This window comes from Phalacrocorax aristotelis, chromosome 3 (assembly GCF_949628215.1).
Source record: "Phalacrocorax aristotelis chromosome 3, bGulAri2.1, whole genome shotgun sequence".
In the NCBI taxonomy this organism is placed as follows: Eukaryota; Metazoa; Chordata; class Aves; order Suliformes; family Phalacrocoracidae; genus Phalacrocorax; species Phalacrocorax aristotelis.
Window position 1 is genome coordinate 67,068,651 of NC_134278.1, and position 27,014 is coordinate 67,095,664.

The window sequence follows — 27,014 nt, forward strand, 5'->3', positions numbered from 1 at the left end:
TTCATTTAGGCTTTGCATATTCATTTCGTGCCACATATGGTTAGAAAAAGTGAGATTTTTCAGAAACTTTGCTGCAGTTAAGGTTAGGCAGCCGCCAGCATCAGTAGAGTAGAAAGCTCAAAGAACATTGCATGCTTGTGAGGTCCCACCCAGAATGTACTACAGGGTCGAATGAAGGAGAGAAAAGTAACAGGACTTATAATGAGAATGGCTGAATCTTGTTTGTGGAGTATATATAGAATATGTAGGGCAGGATTTATTGTAAGGGGAGAGGTAGCAACAGTCTTCTGCAACAGCCTCCTACCAGTCTCCTTGTTCTTGTTCTCTCTTCTAGCTGAATATATCTCTACAGACCACAATGGATGTGATTATGCTACCATAAATAGGCATTAAGATTCAGGGTTCTTCCTCTAGTTTTAGGGAGCAATGCTGAGCAATGGTAGACTCCTTTTGGGGCTAGCCAGTTGTTGAAGTGTACACAGGTAAGGTGTTGAAATGGAAGGCTCCAATATCCCAAGGCAAACTGGAGCTTTGATTTCAGTCTTTACCAGCAACAGGGAAAACAACTGTGTGACTGCAACCATATCTTGCCTCTTAGATTTTAAATGACAGAAGATGCCACAAAGTGAAAATAAAATATTATCATCCTAGTTTGTTAGTGTCTTGTCTACATTGCCCACAGATGCCAAAGATAACCTATGGAAATGCAAGTCCTTAAAACACTCCCCCAGTTGATAAGCCTTTTAATAATACCATTAATAATAATTTAATTTAATATATATTTTATATATTTTATATAAATAATAATTTAATAATACCAATAATACCATTAGCTGCTGGAAAGACTACCTGCAAAACTCTTGATAAGCCTTTTCAAGCAAATACATTAGTGCTCCATTTCACATGCAACTTCCCTTACAGATACTAAATGAAAATTTTTTATCAACATCAGGCATCTTGGTTAAAAGCTGAATTGATGTTACTTTGCTGCTGACACCCAGACTTGGAAAGATCCAGGAAAAAATACCTGTGATGAGGACCTCACCAAAGAATGCATAGCATCAGTTTAATGTGAACCGGAAGTTGGACACAGGATGCGAGTAAGAATTCTTTGTGTGACTGGGAAACAGTTGACTGTAAAATTACACATAAAAGACAAAACTATTGGTTCCAATGTCTTTTAGTTTCATGGAGATAGAAACAGATTTTGAACGGTCACCAGAGAGGCGAGAGATCAATCTGTGATTACATTTGAAAAATCAAACCGCAGCTTTAAAAGGCAATACTGGTATCTAAGTGTGTATGTTAAGAACTTCCTGACCTGTTTAGACAGCAAATGGCAATGAAATAACCGGCTACTGGTCTTAGCTCTTTCTGAGTGTCTGTAACAGATATATGCCTAAATGTGTACAAGTACCTTGTCTTTGTTCTAATAGGTGAGTTGACCCTAGGTCGTCTTTGCAGGTGTTGCAATCACAGAATGATATCCAGGTTTAGACACATGACACAATTTGGATAGGGGTTTTTTTCTGGTTGTTTCTATATGAACATATAGACTAGCAATCAGATGTTACCGAGTACGTATTAGTTAGTGGTGTCTGTTATACAAATTTAAGCTCAAATCTTCACTTGGTCTATGTCCCCTGACTCCCTTTTTTTCCTCCCAAATTAACATATTTGAAGTCTTAACCAGCAGGGAGACAGTTGTACAAGACCAAGTACTGTTGCTGCAGTGTCTGTGCACCAGTATCTTCATGTGAAGCTTAAACCTGTAATGACTATAGGAAAAGTCCTTCAGTAAATTGTGAAAACACTTCAGAAGTACTTTAAAATTTCATGATCAGCTGGAGTAATGACTCCAGCTACAGATATCTGTGTTTTGCAAACAAGGAAAAGGTTTCACAGTCCTTGACAAGACTAAACACTTTCCTTTATGTGAAGGCCCAGACTTCAGGGCCCAGTAATCACAGGATCACTCAGGATGGAGGGTAAGCCAGGAGGTCATCTCGTCCAACCCCTTGCTCAGATCATGCTCAACACTGACTCAGGTTTCCTAGGACTTTGTCCAGCTGAGTCCTGACTAGTAGGTTGAAAGCCTCCATTCTTTGGCATGTTAATACACTTCTACAGTTACACATCCATCTCTTTCTGTTGTATTGTAGAACTGCTCAATCACATTGTGTCCTAACAATCTCACTGGTGATAATCCTGTTTGCTAGATGTGCGATAATGTAGCGTATTCATAAACCATCATATATCCCAGTGCAGAATATTTTTAGATTCTTTTATCTGCATGGACTACACATCCAGGTTTTTCAGTAGTTCTTATTGTTACATCTAGCTGGAGAATGTGTTATTGAAGTTTTTAAGAGGAGCGACACCACAGAACTACTGAAATAATAGTTAAGCACCAGAGTTAGAGTTTGCTTCAGTATTGTTTTTTTGACAACACTAGTCTTCTCTGCAGATGCAGAGAAAATATTTCTTCCTGTTATTCATTTGTTTAGTTCAATAACTATTTCATTCACACAGAATGAAGAGAAATCAACTCACTGAGAAACCAACTGGGAGTTAAAAATTAGGAAAGCTGGTTTTCTTCCTCCTCACCTGTGAATAACAATGAGGTGTGGGACGATAATATCTACTACTTCTAAAATCTTGTAGGGCTTGGTGAAAAGAAACAATAAATCAGGTTTTGCTTACTACAGAAAACATTTCATTTGTTTGGTGTCTCGAATTTAAGTACATAATGTGTTGGTTTAAGCTTGTCTTTACACATGCAACACATTTTAAGTAGGGTCATTTATTTAGTTAAAACAGTTCAAAATTCTGCTTAGAGAAATTTTAGTGTATTCCTGCCTGTCACCGGTCATGATAATTATCTATCAGAAATAAAATAAATGCATGCTTTTATTTCTTCAGGGGAAGTGTTTGCCATTGTGTTACTCAGTTTTGGCCCTTACAAGTCTGGATTACATTCCAGAATACTAGAGAGTCCTTTTTTCTGCCTGTGGTTGACTAGGCGGTTGCATTCATTGTGACGGTTTTGCGATGCTCACGTGGCAGCAATGCCTTAGGCATTATTTCTCTGCAGTTCTCTTCAGCAGGGGCTTCAACCAAAAATGGGAAGTCGCGCAGAATGTAGCAGTCTGCTTACTAAGTATGTCTTGCCACAAATAAATTACTTTTGGTTTTGTTTGTCCAACTACAGTTGCATTTCCTGTATCTTTTTTCAATCTGAATTTAAAGCTCTGGTTTGAGTTACAAAGCAGTAAACTGCTGTGGATTTGCTCATGTTTGCTCCTCCTGTGCTATTATGCAACAGTGAAGTTAGCAGATGTGCTATTCTGCCTTCTTATGAAATGGCCACTGATAAGGAGCGCCTCAGTTGTGAATCTTACTCCTGTCTTTAGTCTGAATAAATATGTTGACCTATAAGGAAAATTGCTTTTATTAGCACTTCAAAAAAATTACCGCTAAGAAGAATAAAGAAATTAAAACCAGGGAAGCATGCCGTATTGTTTTTAAGGACAGAGCTGAATTTTATTAAATATAGCCAGCAATCAATTGGTCTCTGCTTTATGATTTTCTGGTGGTTTTAAAAAAAATTTATAGCTTGATAGAAATATCTGCATATACAATCAATTTATATTGTCAAGTCATGTACAGTGATACCATTAAATAGGCTTGTTTATGACAGTTCCACATAAAGCCCCCTTTCTGTGTGACATTTAGAATCATAAAAATAAGGGATAGGTAAGAAAGAAGTAGATCATCTCTTTGATGCCTTACCAGTTTCAGGTTTCTCTAAAAGATGATAAAGGTCTGATAATACCAAAGAGGGGGTCCCCATCTGAAGCTGGCTCTCTCTGCATCTAGTGGCAAAATAAATGCAAATTGTCTAAGTGCTATAGAGTGAAGGCAAGCCTAGAATGAAGTATGTGAGATCCTTTCAGATTGCTTCTCTGATTTCTTGAGCAGTTGTTCAGAGAGGCAAGAGTGCCTCTAATATTCCCTCCATCTTCAGTCTGAAAACCTGGGAAGTAGGAACAAGAAAAAACAAAATAAGGGTGGGAAAATATCTGTAGCGAGACAATTCTAATGCTGTAGTAATACTGTGATATGCAGATTGATTATTTTTTCTAAGCTAAAGACACTTACAATATGGAAGTCGTGATATGATGGTTTACATTTCAGCACACAAGGTTGATAAATGCTTGGTTAAAATATGACCATTTCTGCTGTAGATTTTTTGTGCTTGCTTTTCAAATTGACTGTATTGATGTGCTGACCTTATCTTGGCTTTGATACAAACGTTGTAACCATAGACATGAAATTCCTGAAATCATAGTTTTATATTGATGATAATACTACTGTATTGTGATACTATATCATATTTTGCTTTTAAATGAAAGATCTCTGACCACATCTGTAGCTGGATAACCCCTACCTCTTTAAAAGAAATCCCTTCCTAGGGCAACAGAATGTGCTTGCACTTTATTCAGTGCATGTGTGCAGGTTAATGATTGGACATTAAGCATTTTATAAATGAAAGCAGTATTTAATTTGTATTTTCCTCCAAAAGATTAGCTAATACAATTTCATATAAAGGCAAGCTCTGGTGTTTTAACTTAGAGTCAATGTGCATTTTCTGGGTTATTGTTTTGTTTCAATGTTCTCCTCTCAAAGGGGATTTCTTCCTACCTGTATTAGATTTGCCATACTTGTTGTAGGTTTTATTACAGCTCTTTTATGGGTTTATTAACAAATATTAACCCACTTAAATACCATTAGTTTTCTTACTTGGAGATTTTGAAAGCAGATACAAGCAATGCCTTCACTGAAATTTCATGGTCCTCATAAAAACAGTCACTGTGTTGTAACTGCTACTACACTAACTGCTCAGTTCTTTGAAGTATAACACTAATTTTGATCGCATTGTGGATGCACATGCAGTCCCTGAATACATAAGGAAAACAATTTATCAGAGAACTAGTTCTAGTAGAGTAAGTTAACATCCGTACTTTTCTGAGCATACATCCATGTGGATACCACAAGAGATCACTGCTGAGCAGTATCTCATTAGAATGAAGGTCATCAGCTATATTTTCCAGTAAATTATTATTCTTCCTAAGTTGGCATCAGATCTGGTAACTAAGTGCAGCTAACCAACAGGAGGATTAACAAATATAATTTGTATGATCCATATAGTCATTTCACAGTTGTCTGTTTTTCAAAACTTTTTTGAAGTAGACAGAAGACATTGCTGGAGCTGTGGTGGAGTGGACCTTTGGAGTCAAAAGGCAGGGCACCCAGCCAGTTCGTAATTCAATGAGACACAATACATTATCTGTTTTGACAGTCTTCATGGCTAAATAGTCTGGCTCTTGTAATGCCTAACTCTGTTTATAAATAGAAATGTAGAAGTCAAACGGTCTGGTCTTGACAGCAGAATAATACAGAGCTGTGGATATACCCAAAGCTCACATGCGCCTCTTTCCTTCAGTGGAGTGGGAAGAACAAGGTAAACTGATTGGGTCATGTGGAACTTGAAAACACCTCTGGCATGTGTTTTCCATGAGGTTTCAGTAATACATGAAGAAATGCGATGTATCTGAGCTCTGCAGTGAGGCCTGTAAAATATATTGGCTTTCTGACCAAGAAAAACAATTATTTTAAAAGCAAAATTGTTGACTGAGGATTCACAAAGAGCTGTTCTTAGAAGAGTGGCTGTCCACTTTGCATGCTGTGTGGAGAAGGAGGATGGGACAGAAGGAAGTAGTCCTGTTTTCTGGTTCCTATTTCTTGCTCCAAAGAAAGTATTTCAGCAAATAGTTTCAGGATTTCACATTTCCCTATGAAATCTAGGCAGAGGGCTGGAACCTCAGTATAAGCCTTCAAAGGCATCCATGGGCTCTCTCCTACACTAGCACAACTTAACAGGAAGGGTGGACATCCTACCCTTTGGAACTGTTAGTAATATATGTCTTCTTGAAGACAGGAATTATTCTTTAAGCTCATCTTGGGTTGAAATGGGTACATCCCTCACCAAGTGATCATATTTACTTTGATGTTGCGTAAAAGTTGATGCCAAGAATTTGTCTTTTACTTCCACCACATGTTAGAGTAAGCAGTGCTGAGAGATAAGGACTGACTTCTTAAAAGCCTAGCCCCTCTTTGGGCTTCAAGCTGTGAGCAACAGTCTCACACAAGGAACTGACTGAAGTGGCTTTAGTGCTGCATGTATGTGCCTTGCAGGAGCAGGGTGGGATTCCAGACATACTTCCTTCCTTACTACACCCTGTTGGGTTTTATTGCTTAAATGTCACCCCACTTTATGGAGTGTTCCTTGGAAATTGAATCTTGTGTGAGAGCTGTGATTTCCACTTTGAGAGCCAGGTGTCTAAAAACCCTGTGCAGTGTCACACCTGAACCTTCTGGTGTATACAGGCCTAATCCAAACCAAGCTTTCCTGAATGTACACACAACAGCTCTGTGTGGCTGCATCCAGGCTGGACTCATCTCAGCTCTGCATCAAGTTTGCTCATGAGTTGGTGGGGCTCACTGAGAGGGCTTTAAACTAGGTTCAAAGGGGGAGGGGGATATAGCCAGGCTCACTAGAGAGGGGCCAAGGGGTGGCATGGCAATGTTGGGAGTGAAATCAATAGCCCAGCTCAAGTGCATCTACACACCAGTGCACACAGCATGGGCAACAAACAGGAGGAGCTGGAAGCCATTGTGTAGCGGGATAGCTATGACTTAGTCGCCATTGCAGAGACATGGTGGGATGACTCTTATGACTGGAGTGCTGCAGTGGATGGCTATAAGCTCTTCAGAAGGCATAGGCAAGGAAGGAGATGCAGTGGGGTGGCTCTGTATGTCAGGGAGTGTTTCAATTGTATAGAGCTCAAGGATTGTGATGATAAGTTTGAGTGCTTATGGGTAAGGATGAGGGAGAGGGCCAAGAAGGCAGATATCCTGCTTGGGGTCTGTTATAGACCACCCAACTGGGATGAAGAGGCAGATTAAGATTTCTACAAGTGGCTGGCAGAAATCTCAAAATCAGGAGCGCTTGTTCATGTGGGGGGTCTTCAACCTACCGGACGTCTGCTGGAAATAGAACACAGCAGAAAGGAAACACTCTAGGAGTTTCCTGGAGTGTGTGGAAGATAACTTCCTGACACAGATGGTAAGTGAGCCTACCAGGGGAGGTGCCTTGCTTGACCTGCTGTTTACAGAGAAAGACTGGTGGGAGATGTGGTGTTTGGAGGCTGACTTGGGCTTAGCAACTGTGAAATGACAGAGTTCTCGATTCTTAGCTAAGTAAGGAGTGGGGTCAGCAAAACCACTACCATGGACTTCCAGAGGACAGACTTTGGCCTGTTCAGGGCACTGGTTGGGAGAGTCCGCTAGCAGACTGTCCTGAAGGGCAGAAGGGTCTGGGAAGCCTGGGCGTGCTTCAAGAAGGAAGTCTTAAAGGCGCAGGAGCAGGCTGTCCCCATGTGCCGTAATACGAGTCAGCAGGGAAGACGACTGGCCTGTCTGAACAAGGAGCTTCTGCTGGGACTCAGGAAAACAAGGAGATTTTACCACTTTTGGAGGAAGGGGCAGGCAACTCAAGAAGAGTACAGGGATCTCGTTAGGTCATGCAGAGAGAAAATTAGAAAGGCAAAAGCCCAGCTAGAACTCAATCTGGCCACTGTTGTGTGAGATAACAAAAAATGTTTTTACAAATATATTACCAACAAAAAGAGCCAAGGAGAATCTTCAGCCTCTCTTGGATGTGGCAGGCATCATTGCCACTGAGGATGAGGGAAAGGCTGAGGTACTAAATGCCTTCTTTGCCTCAGTCTTTAATAGTCAGAGCAGCTACCCCCAGGGTATTCAGCCCCCTGAGTTGGAAGGCAGGGACAGGGAGCAGAATAAACTCCCCATAATCCAGGAGGAAGCAGTTTATGACCTGCTGCACCACCTGGACACTCACAAGTCTATGGGGCTGGATGGAATCCACACGAGAGTGCTGAGGGAGCTGGCGGAGGAGCTTGCTAAGCCACTCTCCCATCATTTATCAGCAGTCCTGGTTAACAGGGGAGGTCCTGGGTGACTGGAGATTGGCCGATGTGATGCTCATCTACAAGAAGGGCTGGAAGGAGGATCTGGGGAACTACAGGCCAGTCAGCCTAACCTCAGTATCAGGGAAGGTCATAGAGTGGTTCATCATGAGTGCGCTCACCAGGTATGTGCGGGACAACCAGGGGATCAGGCCCAGCCATCACGGGTTCATGAAAGGCAGGTCCTGCCTGACCAACCTGATCTCCTTTTATGATCCAGGTGACCCACCTAGTGGATGAGGGAAAGGCTGTGGATGTTGTCTACCTGGACTTTAGCAAAGCCTCTGACACTGTCTCCCACAGCATCCTCCTGGAGAAGCTGGCGGGTCATGGCTTAGGTGTATTCTTCACTGGGTAAAAAACTGGCTGGATGGCTGAGCCCAGAGAGTTGTGATGAATGGAGTTAAATCCAGTTGGTGGCCGGTCACAAGCGGTGTTTGCCAGGGCTCAGTGTTGGGGCCAGTCTTGTCTAATATCTTTGTCAGTGGTTTGGGTGAGGGGATTGAGTGCACCCTCAGTAAGTTTGCAGATGACACCAAGCTGGGTGGAAGTGTCGATCTGCTTGAGGGTAGGAAGGCTCTGCAGAGGGATCTGGACAGTCTGGATCGATGGGCCAAGGCAATTATATGAGGTTTAAAAGGCCAAGTGCCAGGTCCTGCACTTGGGTCACAACAACCCCATGCAATGCTACAGGCTTGAGGAAGAGTGGCTGGAGAGCTGTCTGGCAGAGAAGGACCTGGGGGTGTTGGTCAACAGCTGGCTGAACATGAGGCAGCAGTGTGCCCAAGTGGCCAAGGCGGCCAACAGCATCCTGGCTTGTATCAAGAATAGTGTGGCCAGCAGGAGGAGGGAAGTGATCATGCTCCTGTACTGGGCACTGGTGAGCTCGCACCTCAAATACTGTGTTCTGTTTTGGGCCCCTCATTACAAGAAGGTCATTGAGTTGCTGGAGCATGTCCAGAGAAGGGCAACGAAGCTGTTGAAGGGTCTGGAGCACGTGTCTTACGAGGAGCGGCTGAGGGAACTGGGGTTGTTTAGTCTGGAGAAGAGGAGGCTGAGGGGAGACCTTCTTGCTCTCTACAGCTACCTGAAAGGAGGTTGTAGCGAGGTGGGTGTTGGTCTTTTCTCCCAGGTCACTAGCGATAGAATGAGAGGAAATGGTCTCAAGTTGTGTCAGGAGAGGTTTAGATTGGATATTAGGAAAAATTTCTTTACTGAAAGAGTGGTCAGGCATTGGATCAGGCTACCCAGAGAGGTGGTAGAGTCACCATCCCTGGAGGTGTTTAAAAAACATGTAGGCATGGAATTCGGGACATGGTTTAGGAGGCATGGTGGTGTTGGGTTGGCAGTTGGACTTAACGATCTTAGAGGTATTTTCCAACCTTTATGATTCTATGATTCTATGAGTACTTGGCCTTGCTCTCCTGACAGGAGGGGGGAGGTGTCCAGACCCCTGCTCATGCTGTGTCACGTGAAATTTGTAACATGTCTCTGAGCCAGGATTCCTGGCTGATTCAAAGCTAGAGGTTGAAAGCAACCTGGTCTTGCTGTTAGTCAGAATTGAATGTCTCAGGAAAGGGATGCCGACAGAGCTGGTCAGTAGCTCTGCTCCAGGATTCTGGTGTGAAGTTTCATGTTGCACGGTTACAGATGGTCTGGACAGGAGAGGTCTTTGTTCCGTTGCAGTGGTGTCTGTGCCTAGTGCTGCAATTGGCTACAGCCAGATTATAAATAAACGGGCGCAGACCAGAAACCACTGACATTTATGAATGTTATCTGTGTAACCAGCATTTTTGTGTTGTGTGGAACAGGGCAGAATACTGTAATGTACTATTTACTAAGTATTTTGGGAAAAGAGTATGTATTCTACAAGTCAGAATTACACGTACCTTACATAAAATCTTACAGTGGCATCAGATACATTTACTTGGATCAATGCCCTTATACTCTGGGGTAATGTTATAAATCTGTGTGTGATTTCATTGTGGCAGCTTACACGGTGGTAGGCTCTTGTTTTCTTAGAGACCGTTCCGGTCCATCTTACACCACACTGGTTCAAATGTTAGCTAAAGAAACTGGTTTATTTGGATCTTCTACATGAGGTAATACTCTTGTGTTACTGTTGTCACTGTTGTGACAGTACCGCCAGTTTGTGTCCAGGTGGTGATAGGAGTCCCCATTGCAAGTGTCCTCGTTTTCAGCTGGTTTGGATCAGACTCCCCAAATGGTGATTTGGTGAATTCTTACCATCCAGCTGGCCTGTAGTCCCACATCAACTCTCCAGTGCATGCAGGATGAGTTTCTAGTGAAAATCATCTCAACTATGTGCAAAAATTTGCCCTATCCAATGATAAACTTATCTAAATAGATAAATAGTGTCTATCAGTTCACCATTTACTTCATGTGTGCAAAGCAGGACCTGTCTGGGTTGTCCCCAGGGCTGCCGGGAGCTCCCTGCCTCTCCAGTCCCTGTCATGCCGTCGATTATCTTGTTAACGTGGACTGGGACTGCCTGGGGAATTCTTTTATCGATCCCTCAGCCCTCTGGTGGAGCCGGGACTGCCCGGGGCGGGTTTCTGTAGCTATCAGTCAATTATCTCATCTCGACAGAAACTAGCTGGGGAGTTCCTGGGACTGCCCAGGGAGTTCCTATGGGTGACTCAGCACACTGAGCGTGTGCATGGTCACAGCCCTTGTCCCCAGCTGCTTTACAATTACAGCTATAGTGTTAATTCAGAGTGCACGGTGTGCCTACCTTCCTGGTGTATGGAGGCATTAGTGTTGGAGGTCTAAGAGGTTTAGCAGAGGACAGTTGATACTTGGGCATTTTCTCACGTGATCTGCCCCACTGACAGGTAGGCTGTGTCTCTTGATAGGCATGATGGTTTGGTGTTTTTTTTTTTTTGTTCTGGGATGCCACATCTACAAGCTAGTACTTGCAAAGTGCTTTTCCTCCCATGGAGAATCCAAAACACCATGCTCACTGTCAGTAATACTGGTCACCAGTACCACGCTTCAGCAAAGGTCTCTTTTCTGGAGTCATCTTCTACTTTCTTAACTGCTAGAAGAGGTGTTCTCTTGAGAAGACAGGACAGCTTATTATTGATCTTGTGGTGTTTACTGATAAAAAAAACCTATTTACTGTTTGTCAGTCAGTGTGCAATGGCTTGATGGAGAGGATCTAAATCTAATGAGTTTGGAACCTGGTGTGATGCCAGCTAGTTGCCATCAGGTGGCTTCCCATAACATGTAGGGGGATGTACATTTAAACTTCCTTCCAGTTAATCTCTTTCTTCCTTTTGCAAGTGAAATTAAAAGTAGTGAGCAAAACAGAAATACAGACAATGTCTGAAAGATTAGTTTGGAAACTCAAAAAACAGTTAAATCTTGGTTAGAGTAAGAAAAAGTGAGAGAGGTTTGAGCTGTGTCTGCCTTCATGAGCACGTAAGACAAACAGGGCTCCATGCTGTTTCTTTTTCAGGCTGCTCTCTCCAAAGACAGTCTCCAGGTAGCAGGTGGGTTGTTTGTGCTTCTTCCACCCAGTGCCCTGTCCTGCAGAGAAGCTGGGAAGCGAAGTGTGGACCACACTGAAATTGCAGTGCATTGAACTTATTCATACAAAGCAGAACAAGTGATGGAAAAGAAAAAAGATTTATTCAGTGCTAGTGTTGCTCAAAATCAATATTTGCTGTTAAAAACTAAGGTGTAAGAACAGTGAAGGTGGGAATGGTATAATGGACAAGCTGTCCAAAGCTATTATATTTGAGAGCTTGGTAACTCTAGTTGGTTGGCACAAATAAATAAACTAGTCAGAATTAGAGAATCTAACCATTGGAAAACTTTGAAAGACACAGTAAAGCAAACAAGGTCTTTTAAAACAGTGATTAATATGAGCTGCATTAGAGGAAGAGGATGTGGATTTATACTAACAGTAGCATGGCTGTGTTTGGAGGGAACAAAAAGGTCTGTGCTGTTCCTCTGCGAAAGCCAGGGGTGTTTCTCTGGTAAGCAGTGGAAATGGCTATCACTGTAAGAGCAAGTGCAGATACATGGAAAACAGCCTGATCTCATGCCTAGAGAACTGCCTCTAGGGATCAGGGCACCTGAGCTCATCCCCTCGGTCCCCTGCTGACTTGCTGCCTGACCATGGCCAGCTCACTTCTCCCTGCCTCACTTTCACCAACAGACAATCAGGAAAAAAATCCTTAATTTCCTCTGAGATTTATTTGTGAGAAAGGCAATGAAAGCAGGGAAGTGTTACCCTCTGGGATTGAAATGCCACACACCTAGTGAACGCTCAAACCTCCTTGTATTATTCAATTTAAATGCATGCAGTTAGCTTATATCAGGGTTTTCCCCATGTTTTCTTTAGAGATGTAAGGTAATGAGACCTTTTTTTTTTTTTTTTTTTTCTTCTGAAGTATAACTCTTTATTACACATGGTGCCTCACTTGGAATGTTGTGTAAAGAATAGTGTTGTTTATGAGGACAGTACAACATGTTAGATCACCTTTCATTGAACCACGTGCTTTGTAATTAATATACAAAATTATGTCCTTTTTTTTTCAAGTGGAGCTAAATAGCAGCATCCTTTGCTGCGGTCTAATTACAGAACATCCTTGTTTAGTAATAACTTTATTTATGAATATACTTTACCTGCCCCTCATAAATTATCCTTCAGCTGCTGCAGCAGTAAGCCAAAGAAGAAAAGTTGCTTTAAGCAAAAGCTGAAGATGACCCTGATTAGGGACTTGAGTTATTTTTCACAATGCAGGTTTGCCACTGACTTGGTTTGTGTGTTGTTGGTAGGCTGGATGGATGGAGGAAGAGGTGGGATAAAGCTCTCAGTGTTTTCTTCCCTTACCTTCCCTGGAGGGAGGGAGAGAGAATAGCCCAACTGAGACAGTATCACTTAATAGCCTGCCTTGTTGGACTGGTGTGAGGAGTCATTCATTACTGCTTTCACATTGTTCAGGAAACAGATTAAACAGATTAAACCCTTTTATTTCCTGCAGCCATGGCAGGGCAGCACTGGGGCTGCTATGTCTCAGAAGATTGCAGTGCCTTTCTCATTTGCATTTTCAGCTCTGTCACCATGTTGCTGAGATACAGCAGTCATGGCCTTTTCTAAATTCAGCGATTTAGAAGGCAGCTGTTACCTTATTCATTAAAAAGGAGAGAAGAAAAAAGCCAAAACAGTCACTCTAACTTTGAAAAACTTCTGTGTAGTTTTCTTTTCAGATTTCATCTGTCAAAATTGCTTCCCTCTAGTGGTTTTCAAACTGTATTTCTAAACATGAAAAAGTTGGTGCAATGCAGAAGTTTCTGAAGTTGTAAGAAAGCCATTTCTTTGAGAAAGTTCTGTACATAATAAAATGTAATTTATTTTTGGGTTAATTAACTTACAAAATGTTAGGGACTTTCCAGCCATCGGAAACCCTATCCTAAAGTTCAGTTTAGCACTGGCAGCTGCAGAACAGGTCTTAGCTTCTTAGCTAGCTATCCCAAACATTGTCTAGAGAGCTGCCATTCCTGCCTGGTTGGCTGCAAGGCCACTGCTGCAGAGAGCCTACCAATCATCCTGAAATGTGTAAAATTAGCATTTAAGCCAAAATAATGACACAACCTGCTGTGCAGCGAATAATCCTAATAAGATTAAGCTTTAGCAAAGAAAAACATAAAAGATATAACCTAATAAAATCATAATCTATTCTGAATAAACTGTATTATACATGTTTGCTGAATGGATTATATAAGTTTAATGAAATTACACTGTCTTATAAGCAGGATACAATAAGTAGTAATGGCAGCTTTTCTATACAAAATGCAAGAGAGTAAGGAAGAAAATGGGGATTATTAGAAAATTAGTTTAGTCAAAACAATTTAAAATAAAAAAGGTAAAGATAAAAATAGAATAATAATTTCTTAAATACTGCCACAATGAGCTTAGTGCTTCTTTGAGTGTATTAGCTAAGATCAAAGTAAGATACCCAGACATCTATAACTCAGAAGTATCCAAAAAATACCTGTAGCTTTTAGAGGAGGAAGGAAGACTGGGTTGACATGGTGTTGGAGAGGAATGATACAGCTAAAAAGAATGCAAAAGTTTCGAGAAAATGTAACAGTTTCTCAGCATCTGGTCAAATTTTTGGTCATGTTGCTTTAGTATATTCTGTATTGTCCATTCCATCTCTTCATCCGATACATGGTAGTGGATTCCACGCTGTTAGCACTTCTGAGCCAGATGGCGTACACTCTGTCATGCTGAGATCATGTTGGAAATGTCATCTATGCAACACAGCTGAGATATAGTAGCACTTTAAGATGAATTTCTCCATTGCTGTCCATTACGGCAATTTTTTTGTTGGGGGTATTTTGCCCATGTAAGAAAAAACAACTAAATATGCTTTTCTTGCCTTTAAAAATTAAGACATTTCCAAATATTTTTGATAGTTTATAAAATTTCAGCTTAGCTTCTTGAAGTGAGGAATAATATATTTGTCCTTACAGAAGTACTAAAAGTATTAAGGAAACTGCTTTTAAAACAATGTTAGCCCAACCACATTACCCCTTCAGGAACTGTGCTGTGTATGTTTGAAAATCATTATGAGACAGTCAGGACTCTTGTTAAGACAGAATGATCTGAAACTCAGCGTCTCCAGTAAGTGTAACACAGTAAGGCTTTTTCCTGGGCTAAGCGGAAGGAGGATGGAGAGAGAAAGGAAAAGATGCATGCAATATGGTTATATTATTTATAAGATTTTTTTATTTAATATGCTGAAAATTGTGAATTGTGGTAGACGCTGAAAGGCAGTGCTATAAAAATTGTGTTTTGAGGGACCACATCTGTTTTGTTTTCCGATTTCTTACTTTTCTTAAGTTGCTTTTCTGTCTGTCCAGATAACAAAACAGATTGTATTCCAACATGCAGAGTTTTAAAATGCATCGCTCCTCTCAGAAATACAAGGTCTCAGCAGCTTATACAGCTTTGTCCCCTTTCCGCAGCTCCGTAGTAGATGCTTAGAGAACTTGGACTTAAACAATGTAATACGTATAAATACTAGACCCAAGAGTCAAATGGGTTTCTTTTCCATGCATAATAATTCCATAGTAGACGTCGTTCTTTTGTGTATCTATAACATCTCATTGGTTTAAAACCCCATCCTTGGTTGCATTTGGACAATACTGGTGGTCTTCAAATAAAAAGACTGCAGGAGGTTATATGGAAAGTAAAGGATGATATTTAAAGGATTCACTGAACTTACATCATATGGTAAGGGATTAGGCATGTTTTATGAGCTGATTCATGTCGTATGACTAAATCATGAAAATGAAGTTAAACTTCCTAGTAAGGACTAGTCTTCCTGTGCGACATCCTGGTTTGAGGAGCCTTCCCCCCACTGAAGGCTGTAAAGGGAGACATGAGTCACTGTTTTGGATGAGGGCATCACTAGATATTTATAAGGCGTCGATCTCTGCACTTGCCGAATTTCTAATGGCTCTTCTGATAGAAATAAGTGTCATGTTTTACTAGTGAAGTTTGAGTTCTGATTCGTGTAAGTGAAAGAGAAAGCAGGAGTTGGAGAAACGTATACTTCAAGATTCCTAACCAACAAAGAAAGTAAAATAGGTGGCATCATTTGCATTAAGTATTCCTTTGGCTTATTCTGTTTTCATTCCCTTGTCCCTGACTCTTCTCCTGTACGTTGTGTATTTGGTTTCTCAGGTTACTGGCTTTTGATGGGCAGGTGCTGTGTTGCTTTTCTGTGTTGAAGTGGCCAATGACGCTGTTGGAACCTGCTTCAACAAGCAAAATGAGCTAAAATGGCCATGGCACTGCAGCTAGTGTGGAAGAAGATGTGATACGAGGTCTGACTGCATGCCCCAACTTAATGTCAGTCAGTCAATATCCTGGGATGATGCTGCTCTTTTACCTCCAAAATACAAGTCTTCTTCCCCATTCCTTACACAGAAGTAACGGTTCTGAGTAGCACACAGTACTTTTTTGTGGTGATTGCACCTCAGCTTTAATTAATTGTAGATTTAGTGATTAGACATATTACACTGGCTTGTATTTTAGTACTTAAAATGGTGTTGCTTCTTGCTTTTATTTCTTTATGTTTCTCTGTCATTTGTCTGTAGACGCAAAGATTTGCCTCTTCCTTCTCTGAAATCAGTAGCTTATCTGATACAGAGATGTAGCACTTGATTATATGTTGTCCAGCTTCTGCTTGCTGTTATAACTAATAAAGATGCAGTGAGGGGAGGAGAAGCATCAAGAATAAAAGCAATATGCCTGTGAGTAATGCTGGAATGGTGATGGACAAGAAGAGTCAGTAGCTTCATGCAGTCAAGAGCAGTAACAGATTTAATAAACAGCTACAGCCCATGGCTTTGTTCTGTAAGCACAGTGCATTTTCTATCAAAAATACCATGTTATTCTTGACTTAACCTGGTCTTGCTCTGTATATTGCAACTATAGATTACTGGGCTGTTGTTACAGGATGCAGGCTGCCCACATGTGCCTGTGTACAGCCCAATGCACTGAGACCCAAACCAAGCATGGTCCCAAAACAGTTGGTCCCAAATCAGTTGTGCTTACAGTGAGAAAAGACATCAAAGCCTGACTTCAGTTACTTCAGAGTTTCTTAAAGTACAGTCATCTTACTTGCTGAAACATAGTACACTTGTACATCAAATAATAATGTCTAGAGGCTGGAGGAATGAAAGCTAAAGTGACACAAGGTGACAAGGAGTAGTAACAGATACTCTGAGGTTATAAATCATAGTCCTGTTGTTTAAATAGGAAAACCAGACCATGTTCTGTATGTGGCAGGTTGTAAAATCTGAAATACATGAGAAATGGCAGCTTTCAGCAATTTGATTTTGCATGCTGGTAGAGCTAAACTTCCACCTTCCTGTGGAAAGCCACGAGTTGTCTTAAGCGTGAGTGTTGTTTTGATAAGTCAGGTTATGTCTGTCCCCCATCTGTGCGCTGGTGGCCCATCCCCGGGGAGGTACCTGATGCCTGGGGCTGGGGCTGTCCCGGTGCTCCAGCTGCCTGCTCCTGGCTGGGGATCGGATGGGCCCTGGCAGCCCCCCTGCCCCTTCCAGCCCCCATGGATCAGCCAGTCCTCCCTGACACCCTAGTGTGAATTAGTCTTCCTATTATATACGTTATATTTGCAGAGTCTTAAGTGTCTTTCCAAATGCAGTCTTACCTTTAAACCGTGGAAGCTTACCTGGTAAGTGAGGTACAGGTAGCTAATGCATGTGCGCATGCACACGCACACGCATGCACACACTTCATGCACAAACGTGGCATTTTGGAATGTGTAGAAGTTGCTTAATTTTCCATGCTCTTTTGTTGTTTTTTGCTGATGTCATGAGTGTCACTCCCATGTTCTATTCTGGCAGCGCTGTCTACTTGCCAGGCTACTCGGATGCCTTATTTCATAGAGGTGTATGTGAAATAATTTGTAAGTACTGTTAATCTCAAAAATGATAACTTGAGGGTAGTGAATTTTCTGTTTTCAAAGGTAGACAGAGGAAAAAATACCCATGGATAATAGTAGTCCTTGCACAGACTTTTCCATTTCTTCTGCCCTGAGCTCTAAGGAATGCTTCTGATTACAAGAGTGAGCTTGAAAGAAGATGAGTCCACAGGCAATTAAATCCTAGATTTTGTGAATTTAATGGGAGTTTTTTGCCTTGGTAAGAGTAGTGACAGAATTTCCATTTACCTCAGTTGTGCAGAGATATTGTCTGTACTGTAGAGCCCCATGGCATGGGGGGAAAGGGAGTCTCCATGCCCTGAAGAAAGGTTTATGAGGAAATATATTTTTTGTCTGAGTCTTAAGTCAAATTAGGGAGAGTACAGAGAGGTCATTAGCTGCTATCCTGCAGTGAGCACCTTGTGGAAAAACTGTCCTACTGAAGCAAGTCTTTATTTTCTTCTAGGAGACAGACATGTACAATTAGTTTACTTTATTCTAATCATTCATAAGGAACAATCTTTTCTGATACAGGTTTCTTGGCTGCTTGGTTTCATCTCCTGTTCATAGCTGTTTTCTCCTGCAGTTTAACCCCAGCTGGCAACTAAGCACCACACAGCCAATCACTCGCTCCCCCTCCAGCAGGATGGGGGGAAGAGAACTGGAAGGGTAAAAGTAAGAAAACTCATGGTTGAGAGAAGAACAGTTTAATAATCAAAGTAATAATAATAATAATAACAACAATGATAATAATAATAAATTCTAACAAAAATGAAAATAACAGAGAGAAATAAAAAACCCAAGAAAGACAAGTGATGCAAATGAAAACAATTGCTCACCAGCAACCAACTAATACCCAGCCAGTCCCCGAGCAACAGGTCCCCCGCCAGCCTCCTCACATTCAACTCCCCCATCCTTCTGCATTACCCACCAAGTAAACCTAGGTCCTTGAGCAAAAACAATCCCATGAATAGTTTTACCCTTTCCTGAGGAAGGAATAACCCAGGCTGTTTTTCCCAACAAGTTCTGTATATGTACTACAGGGATCTTATCTCCTTCCATAATGTGCAGAGGTTTTGATTGGGCAGGGCCAGGTTGACTGACAGACCCTCTAGTGTTAACTAGCCAAGTGGTTTCTGCTAAATGTGTTTCCCAATGCTTGAATGTCCCAGCACCCGGCGCTCTCTGTGTAGTCTTTAACAGTCCATTGTATTGTTCAATTTTGCCACAGGCCAGTGCATAATAGGGGATGTGATACACCCACTCAATGCCATGCTCCTTGGCCCAGGTTGTTTCGGAAATGGGTCCTGTTGTCTGATAAAATTCTTTCAGGGGTGCCATGTTGCCATAAGACTTGCTTTTCAAGGCCCAAGGTAGTGTTTTGGGTGGTGGCATGGGTCACAGAGTATGTTTCCAACCATCCAGTAGTTGCTTCCACCATTGTAAGCACACGGTGCTTGCCGTGTCAGGTTCATAGTAGTGCGATATAATCAATCTGCCCGGCTTCCCCATATTGATATTTCAGCCACCATCCTCTATATCAAAAAGGCTTTAACTGCTTAGGTTGTTTGATTATGGTGCACATTTGACATTCAGGGGTTACCTGTGCTATGGCATCAATAGTCAAGTCCACCCTGTGATCACGAGCCCATTTGTATGTTGTATCCCTTCCTACATGTCCTCATGTGTCATGGGCCCATCAAGCTATAAATAGCTCACCCTTATGTTCACAGTCTAGATCCACCAAGCCACTTCAATTCTAGCAGCCTGGTCCGCCTGTTTTGGTGTTCTTCAGTGGCACAACTCTTGGCTATGTGAGCATGTACATTTTTAGATGTACCTTTAGTAGCTTTTACAGCCAGGTTCTCTACCCAAGCAGCAGTATCTTGACATAATTCAGCAGCCCAGATGGGTTTACCTCTGCACTGCCAGTTGCTCTGCTTCCACTGCTGTAGCCACCCCGACAGAGCATTTGCCACCATCCATGAGTCAGTACAGAGATAAAGTGCTGGCCATTTTTCACATTCAGCAGTATCTACAGCCAGCTGGATGGCTTTCATCTCTGCAAACTGACCCAATTCACCTTGTCCTTCAGCAGTTTCTGCGACTTGTCGTGTAGGACTCCACACAGCAGTTTTGCACCTTTGATGTTTTCCCACAATATGAAAGGATCTGTCTGTAAACAGGGAAGATTACGTTTTTATGGTAATTTATTATACAGAGAGGCCTCTTCAGCATGAGTCACCTCCTCTGGTGACACTCCAAAGTTTCAGCCTTCTGGCCAGTCCATGATCACTTCCAGGATTCCCAGGCAGTCAGGGTTTCCCATTCAAGCCTATTGCATTATCAGTGCAACCCACTTACTCCACATAGCATCAGTTGCATGATGCATAGAAGGGACCCTCCCTTTGAACATCCAGATGAGCACAGGCAATCGAGGTGCCAAAAGGAGCTGTGCTTCAGTACCAACTGATTCTCAAGTGGGTCAAATCCCTTCATATGCTGTTAATATTTCTTTTTCAGTTGGAGTGTAACGGGTTTGAGACCCCGTCTGTCCCCTGCTCCAACACCCTCGAGGCTGACCTCGAGTCTCTCCAGGCCGTTTCTGCCAGAGGCTCCAGGTGGGGCTGTTATCCCTGGCTGAGGTGTAAAGCACATTTTTCACATCTTGTCCTGTCCAGACTGGCCCAAGTGCTGCTGCACAAACTATCTCCCATTTAATTTGTTCAACGGTTTGCTGCTGCTCAGGGCCCCATTCAAAGTGGTTCTTCCAGGTCACTCAATAGAGAGGGCTTAGAAAAAGAGTATAACCTGGAGTATGACTCTCTAAAAACCTAAGAAAGCTGTTGTTTGTTTTTTGTTACTTGGTGGAGACATAGCTGTTATTTTATTGATCACATCCACTGGATATGATGACATCCATCTTGCCATTTTATTCCTAAAAAATGGATTTCCTGTGCAGGTCCTTTGTCCTTACTTTGTTTTATAGCAAAACCAACTTTCAAAAGAATCTGGATTATTCTTCTCAAGTTCTCAATCACTTCCTCTGCTATGTTGCCCCACAAAATGATGCCATCAATGTATTGCAGGTGTTCGGAAGCTTCTCCCTGCTCCAGTGGAGTCAGGTTCAGTCCATGGCAAATGTTAGGGCTGTGTTTCCACCTGTGGGGCAGATGATTCCAGGTGTACTGGACGCCCCTCCATGTGAATGCAAACTGTGGTCTGCACTCTGCTGCCAGAGGGATTGAGAAAAATGCATTGGCAGTATCAACTGTTGCATACCATTTGGCAGCATTTGATTCCAGTTCAAATTGGAGTGCTTGCATGTTTGGCACGGCAGCACTCAGCGGCAGTGTGTCTTTGTTCAGGCCTCGATAGTCCACTGTTAGCCTCCGCTCTCTTTTGCACTGGTCGTATGGGACTGTTAAAGGGTAAGTGAGGCTTACTGATCCCTCCTTGACTCTCCAGTCACCAGATCAACTTATGGATGGGAACTGGGGAGTCTTGATTGGTGCCATATTGTCACCGGTGCACTGTCATGATAGCAATTGGCACCTACTGTTCTTTATCTCACAGCAGCCCCACCACAGATGGATCACCTGGGAGACCAGGGAAGCTAGATGGCTGTTCAATCTTCTCTGTACTCAAGGCAGCTATATCAAACGCCCATCAGTACCATTTTGGGTCTTTGAGGTACCCTCTCCTGAGGTAGTCCATGCCAAGGATACACAGAGCCTCCAGACCAGTCACAGCAGGATGCTTTTGCCACTCATTCTCAGCTAGGCTTACCTCATCCTTCAACACAGACAGATCCCAGTTCTTGGGATCCTCCTGCCACTCCAGAAATACAAATGGATTCTGCCCCTTTGTAATATGATGGTATTAGAGTACACTCTGCCCTGGTGTCCACTAGAGCTTTATACTCCCACAGCGCTGATGTGCCAGGCCATTGAATCCACACAGTCCAGTACAGCAGCACAGAAACAGCAGAGATGCCCTGGCCGTCTGCCAGCCCAGGCACCTGGCCATTGCTGTTACCAAAATGTTCCCAGGCACAGCACAGTAAGGTGATCAGCAGCACAGCAAGCAGTGAAAGCAAGAAGCAGCCACTAACGAGCTCTAGACTCTAATATACAGTAAGGCAAGCAAGCCCCATGGCAAGCACAGGAGCCTGCTGGTTAATCGCTAAACGGCAGTAACAGCTATAAATCCAATCTAGCACATTCCAATCAAACCTGTTGTTATCTTGAACCCTTCAAGCCCCACATTGGTTGCCAAAAAGGACTGTTGTGGTTTAACCGCAGCCAGCAACTAAGCACCACCCAGCTGCTCGCTCACTCCCCTGCAGCAGGATGGGGGAGAGAATCAGAAGGGTAAGAGTGAGAAAACTCATGGTTGAGAATAAGACAGTTTAATAATTGAAATATAATAATGATGATGGCAATAATAATAACAGCAATAATGATGATAAATTGCAATGAAAAGGAAAATAACAAAGAGAAATAAAACCCGAGAAAGACAAGTGATGCAAATTAAAATAATTGCTTACCACCAACCAACTGATTATGCCCAGCCAGTCCCCAAGCAGTGGCCCCCCAGCCAGCCTTCCCCCTAGTTTATTGCTGAGCATGACGCCATATGGTGTGGGGTATCCCTTTGGTCAGTTGGGGTCAGCTGTCCCAGCTGTGTCCCCTCCCGGCTTCTTGTGCACCCCCAGCCCGCTCGCCGGTGGGGTGGGGTGAGAGGCAGAAAAGGCCTTGACTCTGTGTAAGCACTGCTCAGCAGTAACAAAAACATCAGTTATCAACACTGTTGCCAGTGTTTTAATCTAAAACGTAGCCTCATACTAACTGCTATGAAGAAAATTAACTCTATCCCAGCTAAAACCAGCACACAAGTATTTTCTCTGCTCAGAGTTTTGTATTACTAAAATACCTGTAGATGGCTTGTCATTATGCTATCACAGATTAAGGGTACTGTAGTATCAACTATAGTAGCAGTGGCCCCTCTAGGCTTCAATGGAGAAAATGAGGTCAGCAGTAAGTTAGTAGTTTATACCTGTTTTAATGTTTTTCTTGGTTTTGCATACCCTGATTACGAGTTTCTGCCTATCACTGTTGCATGGTATAAAGAAGGTATGGCTGTTTTCTGTCAAATTTGTATCTGTCATTTTCTAAATCACTGTTTTCCTTCAAACTCTAGTTAGAGTCAAAATTGGAAGATATTTCCTCTGAAGTGCTGTTTTTGCTTACATTTCCAAGGTTTTTAAAAAAAAAAAGAAGTCAACTGCTTGTTTAACATCTTGGGGATGTTTCATGTATAGATGCACCACCTGCAGGTTTTCAAAAGAAGGGTCTTGTTTTGAAAATGTGATCCTAAATCTGAGGTAACACCGGGGCACTTTGGAGAATATTGTTTAGAGGGAGTTTCTACTCCCTTGCTGTGAACTTTTCACATCTGTCAGGCAGCATTCACACCAAGGAGAATAGACCTCAAAAAATTTGTTTCATACTATAAACCTCCAGTAGCTGCATGCTACTCTTTCCTATGCCAGACCCACAAAGGAGGTAAATTGTTACTGACTCTGGCTGTTCCGTTTATGTTGCTGAGGCTTGTGCCATTGTGGAGGTCCTCAGTCTAAATGTTGATAGATGTCAGAAGAGTCTTCTTGCACATTCTAGAAAGGAAAGGAAGTATTAGAGCGAATGTGTGTACGTTATTTGTATGAATAAGCTGGCACTGTTCCTCCCTGAACAGTATACAGTTTTTTCATTGGCTCTGAATGTTCTCAGTAAGTATGTAATTTTCTCTTCCCTATATGGATTTTTATTTGTTAATCTTTTTGTGGAATAGTTTACTTCATACCTACTCTCTGAAGTCTTTGGGTATTTTCTTTCCCGTTAGGAGTTTTCAGTTATTCCTGATGATGTCATTATATTTTCCCTTGAAGCAGTGTGCTCATAGCAGGATAATGGGGAGAGAAGCTGTTTGGTTTGTGATTGATTAGTGGATGTACAATCTCAATTCCCTTGGAAAGTGGGCGTGTGATTGTTTGAGTCTGTGTTTTTTCGGAGAGAGACCATTTCAGGGAATCGTAGTTAGAGCTGCAAACAATCCATTAGTCACTCGTCCAAGCCCTGCCAGCGTAATGCTGTTCCCTGCAGTACATTATTGAGTGTTTTGTCCAATATTGGTTTGAGTGACTCAAGCCACGAGGCTTCCACCACTTCCTCTGAGAAACTATTTCATGGTCTGACAGAGCTCACAGTTAGGAAATATTTCCTGGTACTCAGCCTAAACTTTTTAACACCCAGATTGATCTCATGACTGTTAGGTATACTTTTTTTCCAGTCCTGTCTTAAAACCTTTTCCCTCTTTGGCATTCACACTCTTGACTGAATAGATGGTATCATATCTCCTCTGAAGTCAAGCAAATGCATAATTAGTTCTTCTATTCCTTCTCTCCAAATAGGCCATCTGTTTGGTGGAAAACAGGGCCGAGTATGGGAAGATTTCTTTCTACTAAGTGCTTGTTTCAAAAAATAATATGGAAAAGTGCATTAGGAGTTCATGCGATTATGTAGCTCCAAGGAGCCCCAACTTTTATAAAAATTGTTTTTCAGAAATTATGTAGAAGATGGTAACTTTTCCAGGCAGTCATTTGCAGTAGTAATACCTTTTTCTAGCACAATATACAGCTCTAGCACTAGTAGTCTGTCACATTTTGTGGCTTCAGGGACTGTTTTGTAATGTTGCTTCATCTATTTATCAAGCAAATTGTATGTAACTACAGCCTGGAGAGGGGAGAGCAATGGCAGCAGAATTGCAAGCAGATCCAGGGGCCATTTGAGGGTCTGTCGTTCACAGCTTTACAGCCAGAATTTACAAGTATTTGGGTCATATAAGGATTGTTGAGGAAGGAAATGTACTTTAATCCATCCAATCATTACACCTCTGGATCTGTTTCTAGTAGCCTACATCTGCTTGGTGTTTCCTTCCTTCCTTCCTTTCTCCCTCCCTCCCTCCCTCCCTTCCCCTGTCCCACCTTCCTCCTCTCCCTCCCTTCCCTACCATATTCCAGATCTGTGTCCCCTAGCCTAAGGTGGTTTTTTACATTACTTATTTCCGTCTAAATTCTGCAAAGCTGTATGCACATAATAAATTGTATTTTGCAAAATCTGGGTATGTGCTGTTCTTATTTCTTATGGATGGTCTGCTGCTTAGTCAGAGACTCCTAGTCAGAGGAAGTTAGATTTACAAATAAGTCTTCTAAACTAGTACTCCATGCTTGTTTTGAAAAACACGCAGTATGTATTTTAAACATATGTTTATGGATTTTGATGAATCACTGTGCAGTTTGGGAACCAATCCCATGTTTTGTTAATTTTTCACCTGAGATTACCTGATGCATGTGCATTTGTGACCCAGCCTTCCAGCTTGAGGAGTAAACAAGCTGTGTGCACTTCCTCTGAACCGTACTAGAAAGGATGTGCAGGTCCTCAGGCAAAAGCATTCCTGAGCTAACTTACTACTACTTTACTAAGGTAATTAAGTAAGAAAAATGCAGTGATCAAACTAAAATCAAGTCAAGTTTGAACCAAATCAGTGGGTTCAGGTGATTAAACTACCAATTTAATGTAACAGATAATCTTACAATATTGCACATTAATACATAAATACAAAAAAGGAAAAGGCGGGTAAATGACAGTCTGCCATCATGAAAAGAAAGCTTTAATAACTCCTGCAGCTTGCTCATTCTGCTGTTCACTACCAGAGATGACGTAGTGATAGATTTGCTGGAGCCTGGGCCATGTGCCGCATCTCTCAGGAAGTCTCAGGCACCTTCTTCGCCTCTGGGTGGAGTGTCTGGAGCAGGCAGGGTCTGCAGGGGAGACCTGGCACAAGGGAAAGAACTGCTTGTCTTTTTTCTTTCTTTTTGCATGGAGAGTTCCTCACTTTTTCCGCCTCAGAGGTGCATGTTTTGGGGCCAAGTTGCATGGAGTGAAACAGGAAGGGGTGGCTACCGTTCAGTCCCCAGCAGGCAGCACATGTGTGAGGTGAGGGTGGGAAGTCCCACCTCTGGAACAGTCCTTCCACTCGCATTGAATCCCGCCATACATAAGGAGCAGGGTTCATGCAGGGCATTCAGTCTAGAAGCACAAGTGGCTTTTGTGTGAACAAACTCTACCCATATTTAAGGGACGGACGTTTTCCCACTCCTCGTGTCAATTCTGTGGCAATATTCCTCACATGTGCCTGTGTCTGACTTGTTCTCTGCCAAAGGTCTGGCCTTCTCTGTGTTAAAGAGTGTGTTCCCCTTCCATGCAGGTTATCCAGGCTGTCTTCTTCGGGATCTGCGTCTTGACCGACCTGTCCAGCCTTCTCACAAAAGGAAATGACAGTCAAGAGCAAGAGCGGCAGCTGAAAAAACTCATTTCCCTCCGAGACTGGGTGATGGCTGTTCTAGCTTTCCCTGTCGGAGTGGTAAGTATGGTGTCCATCTGTGCATGTCTTTACAAACTGGGTGAGCGATGTTTTTTAGTGATTGTTCTCTGGCTGAAAAGCTTTCCCACCTCTACGGAAAAAAACTATGCAGAAAGGGAAAAATGGTAGAGATTATTTTACTGCTCTCTTGTTTTTCACAGGTGTAAGGGAGCACTGGTATTGCTGAAATTATTTTTTTGTTCATTAAAAAAATGTACTTTTCAATAGGAACTTGATTTTACAAGTAATTTCAAATGTGAATTGTACCAGCAGTATCTTGAGAGTCAATTTGGACTTTTTCTGGACTGTGTGTCATCATCAGGAGCAGCGAAAGGGCTGACTGGGGCATGTTTCACACCGTAACGACCTGACTGCAGTTTGGGCCACAAGCCATTTTGTCATGGACATATATAGGGAAGCACAAGCCCAGGTTGCTCCCTGTTAATCCCATTGGGGATTCAGAGCTGACAGAAGAAATGGGGAAGGAAAAAAAAGGGTTTGTCAGTAATGTAAAAAAGCACACAGAAGGTATGGAAAAACGTTTTTACATGACTTTTTCAAAAGAAAGCTATTTTTTGGATCAGGTCCTGCTCTAATGGGACACTGCACATTGCTTTCAATGGCAGAAAGTGCTGAGTGCCTTTGTGTGTCCCATACCACACACTGAAGGCAGCTGAAATCCAGAATTTTATGGGTTTTTACATGGAAGTGTGATATGTGTGTGTCTAGTTCTAAGTTTAGGTTACATTAAAACAGATGTGTGAACCTTTCATTAAAATATTGCTTTTATTGTAATTCAGGATCAACCTTTAATTCTAATTTTTTATTTCAGTGTACAGTGGTTAAAAATAAATTCACTAGAAGCAAATTGTTTTCATGATAGGACTAGTAGAAAACTGTATGAGGTCTCTAAAGTTATACTGTT

General features: G+C 42.2%; 1 protein-coding gene across 2 annotated transcripts in view; it reads left to right on the forward strand.

Moving 5' to 3' along the window:
• AIG1 (androgen induced 1) overlaps window positions 1–27,014 on the forward strand; it is a 132,874-nt gene that overhangs the window by 18,826 nt on the left and 87,034 nt on the right. For both annotated transcript variants that reach the window (XM_075087806.1, XM_075087807.1), the window contains exon 2: window positions 25,934–26,089. In XM_075087806.1, the coding sequence (XP_074943907.1) occupies window positions 25,934–26,089 (156 nt within the window). The remainder of the gene's footprint in view (window positions 1–25,933; window positions 26,090–27,014) is intronic.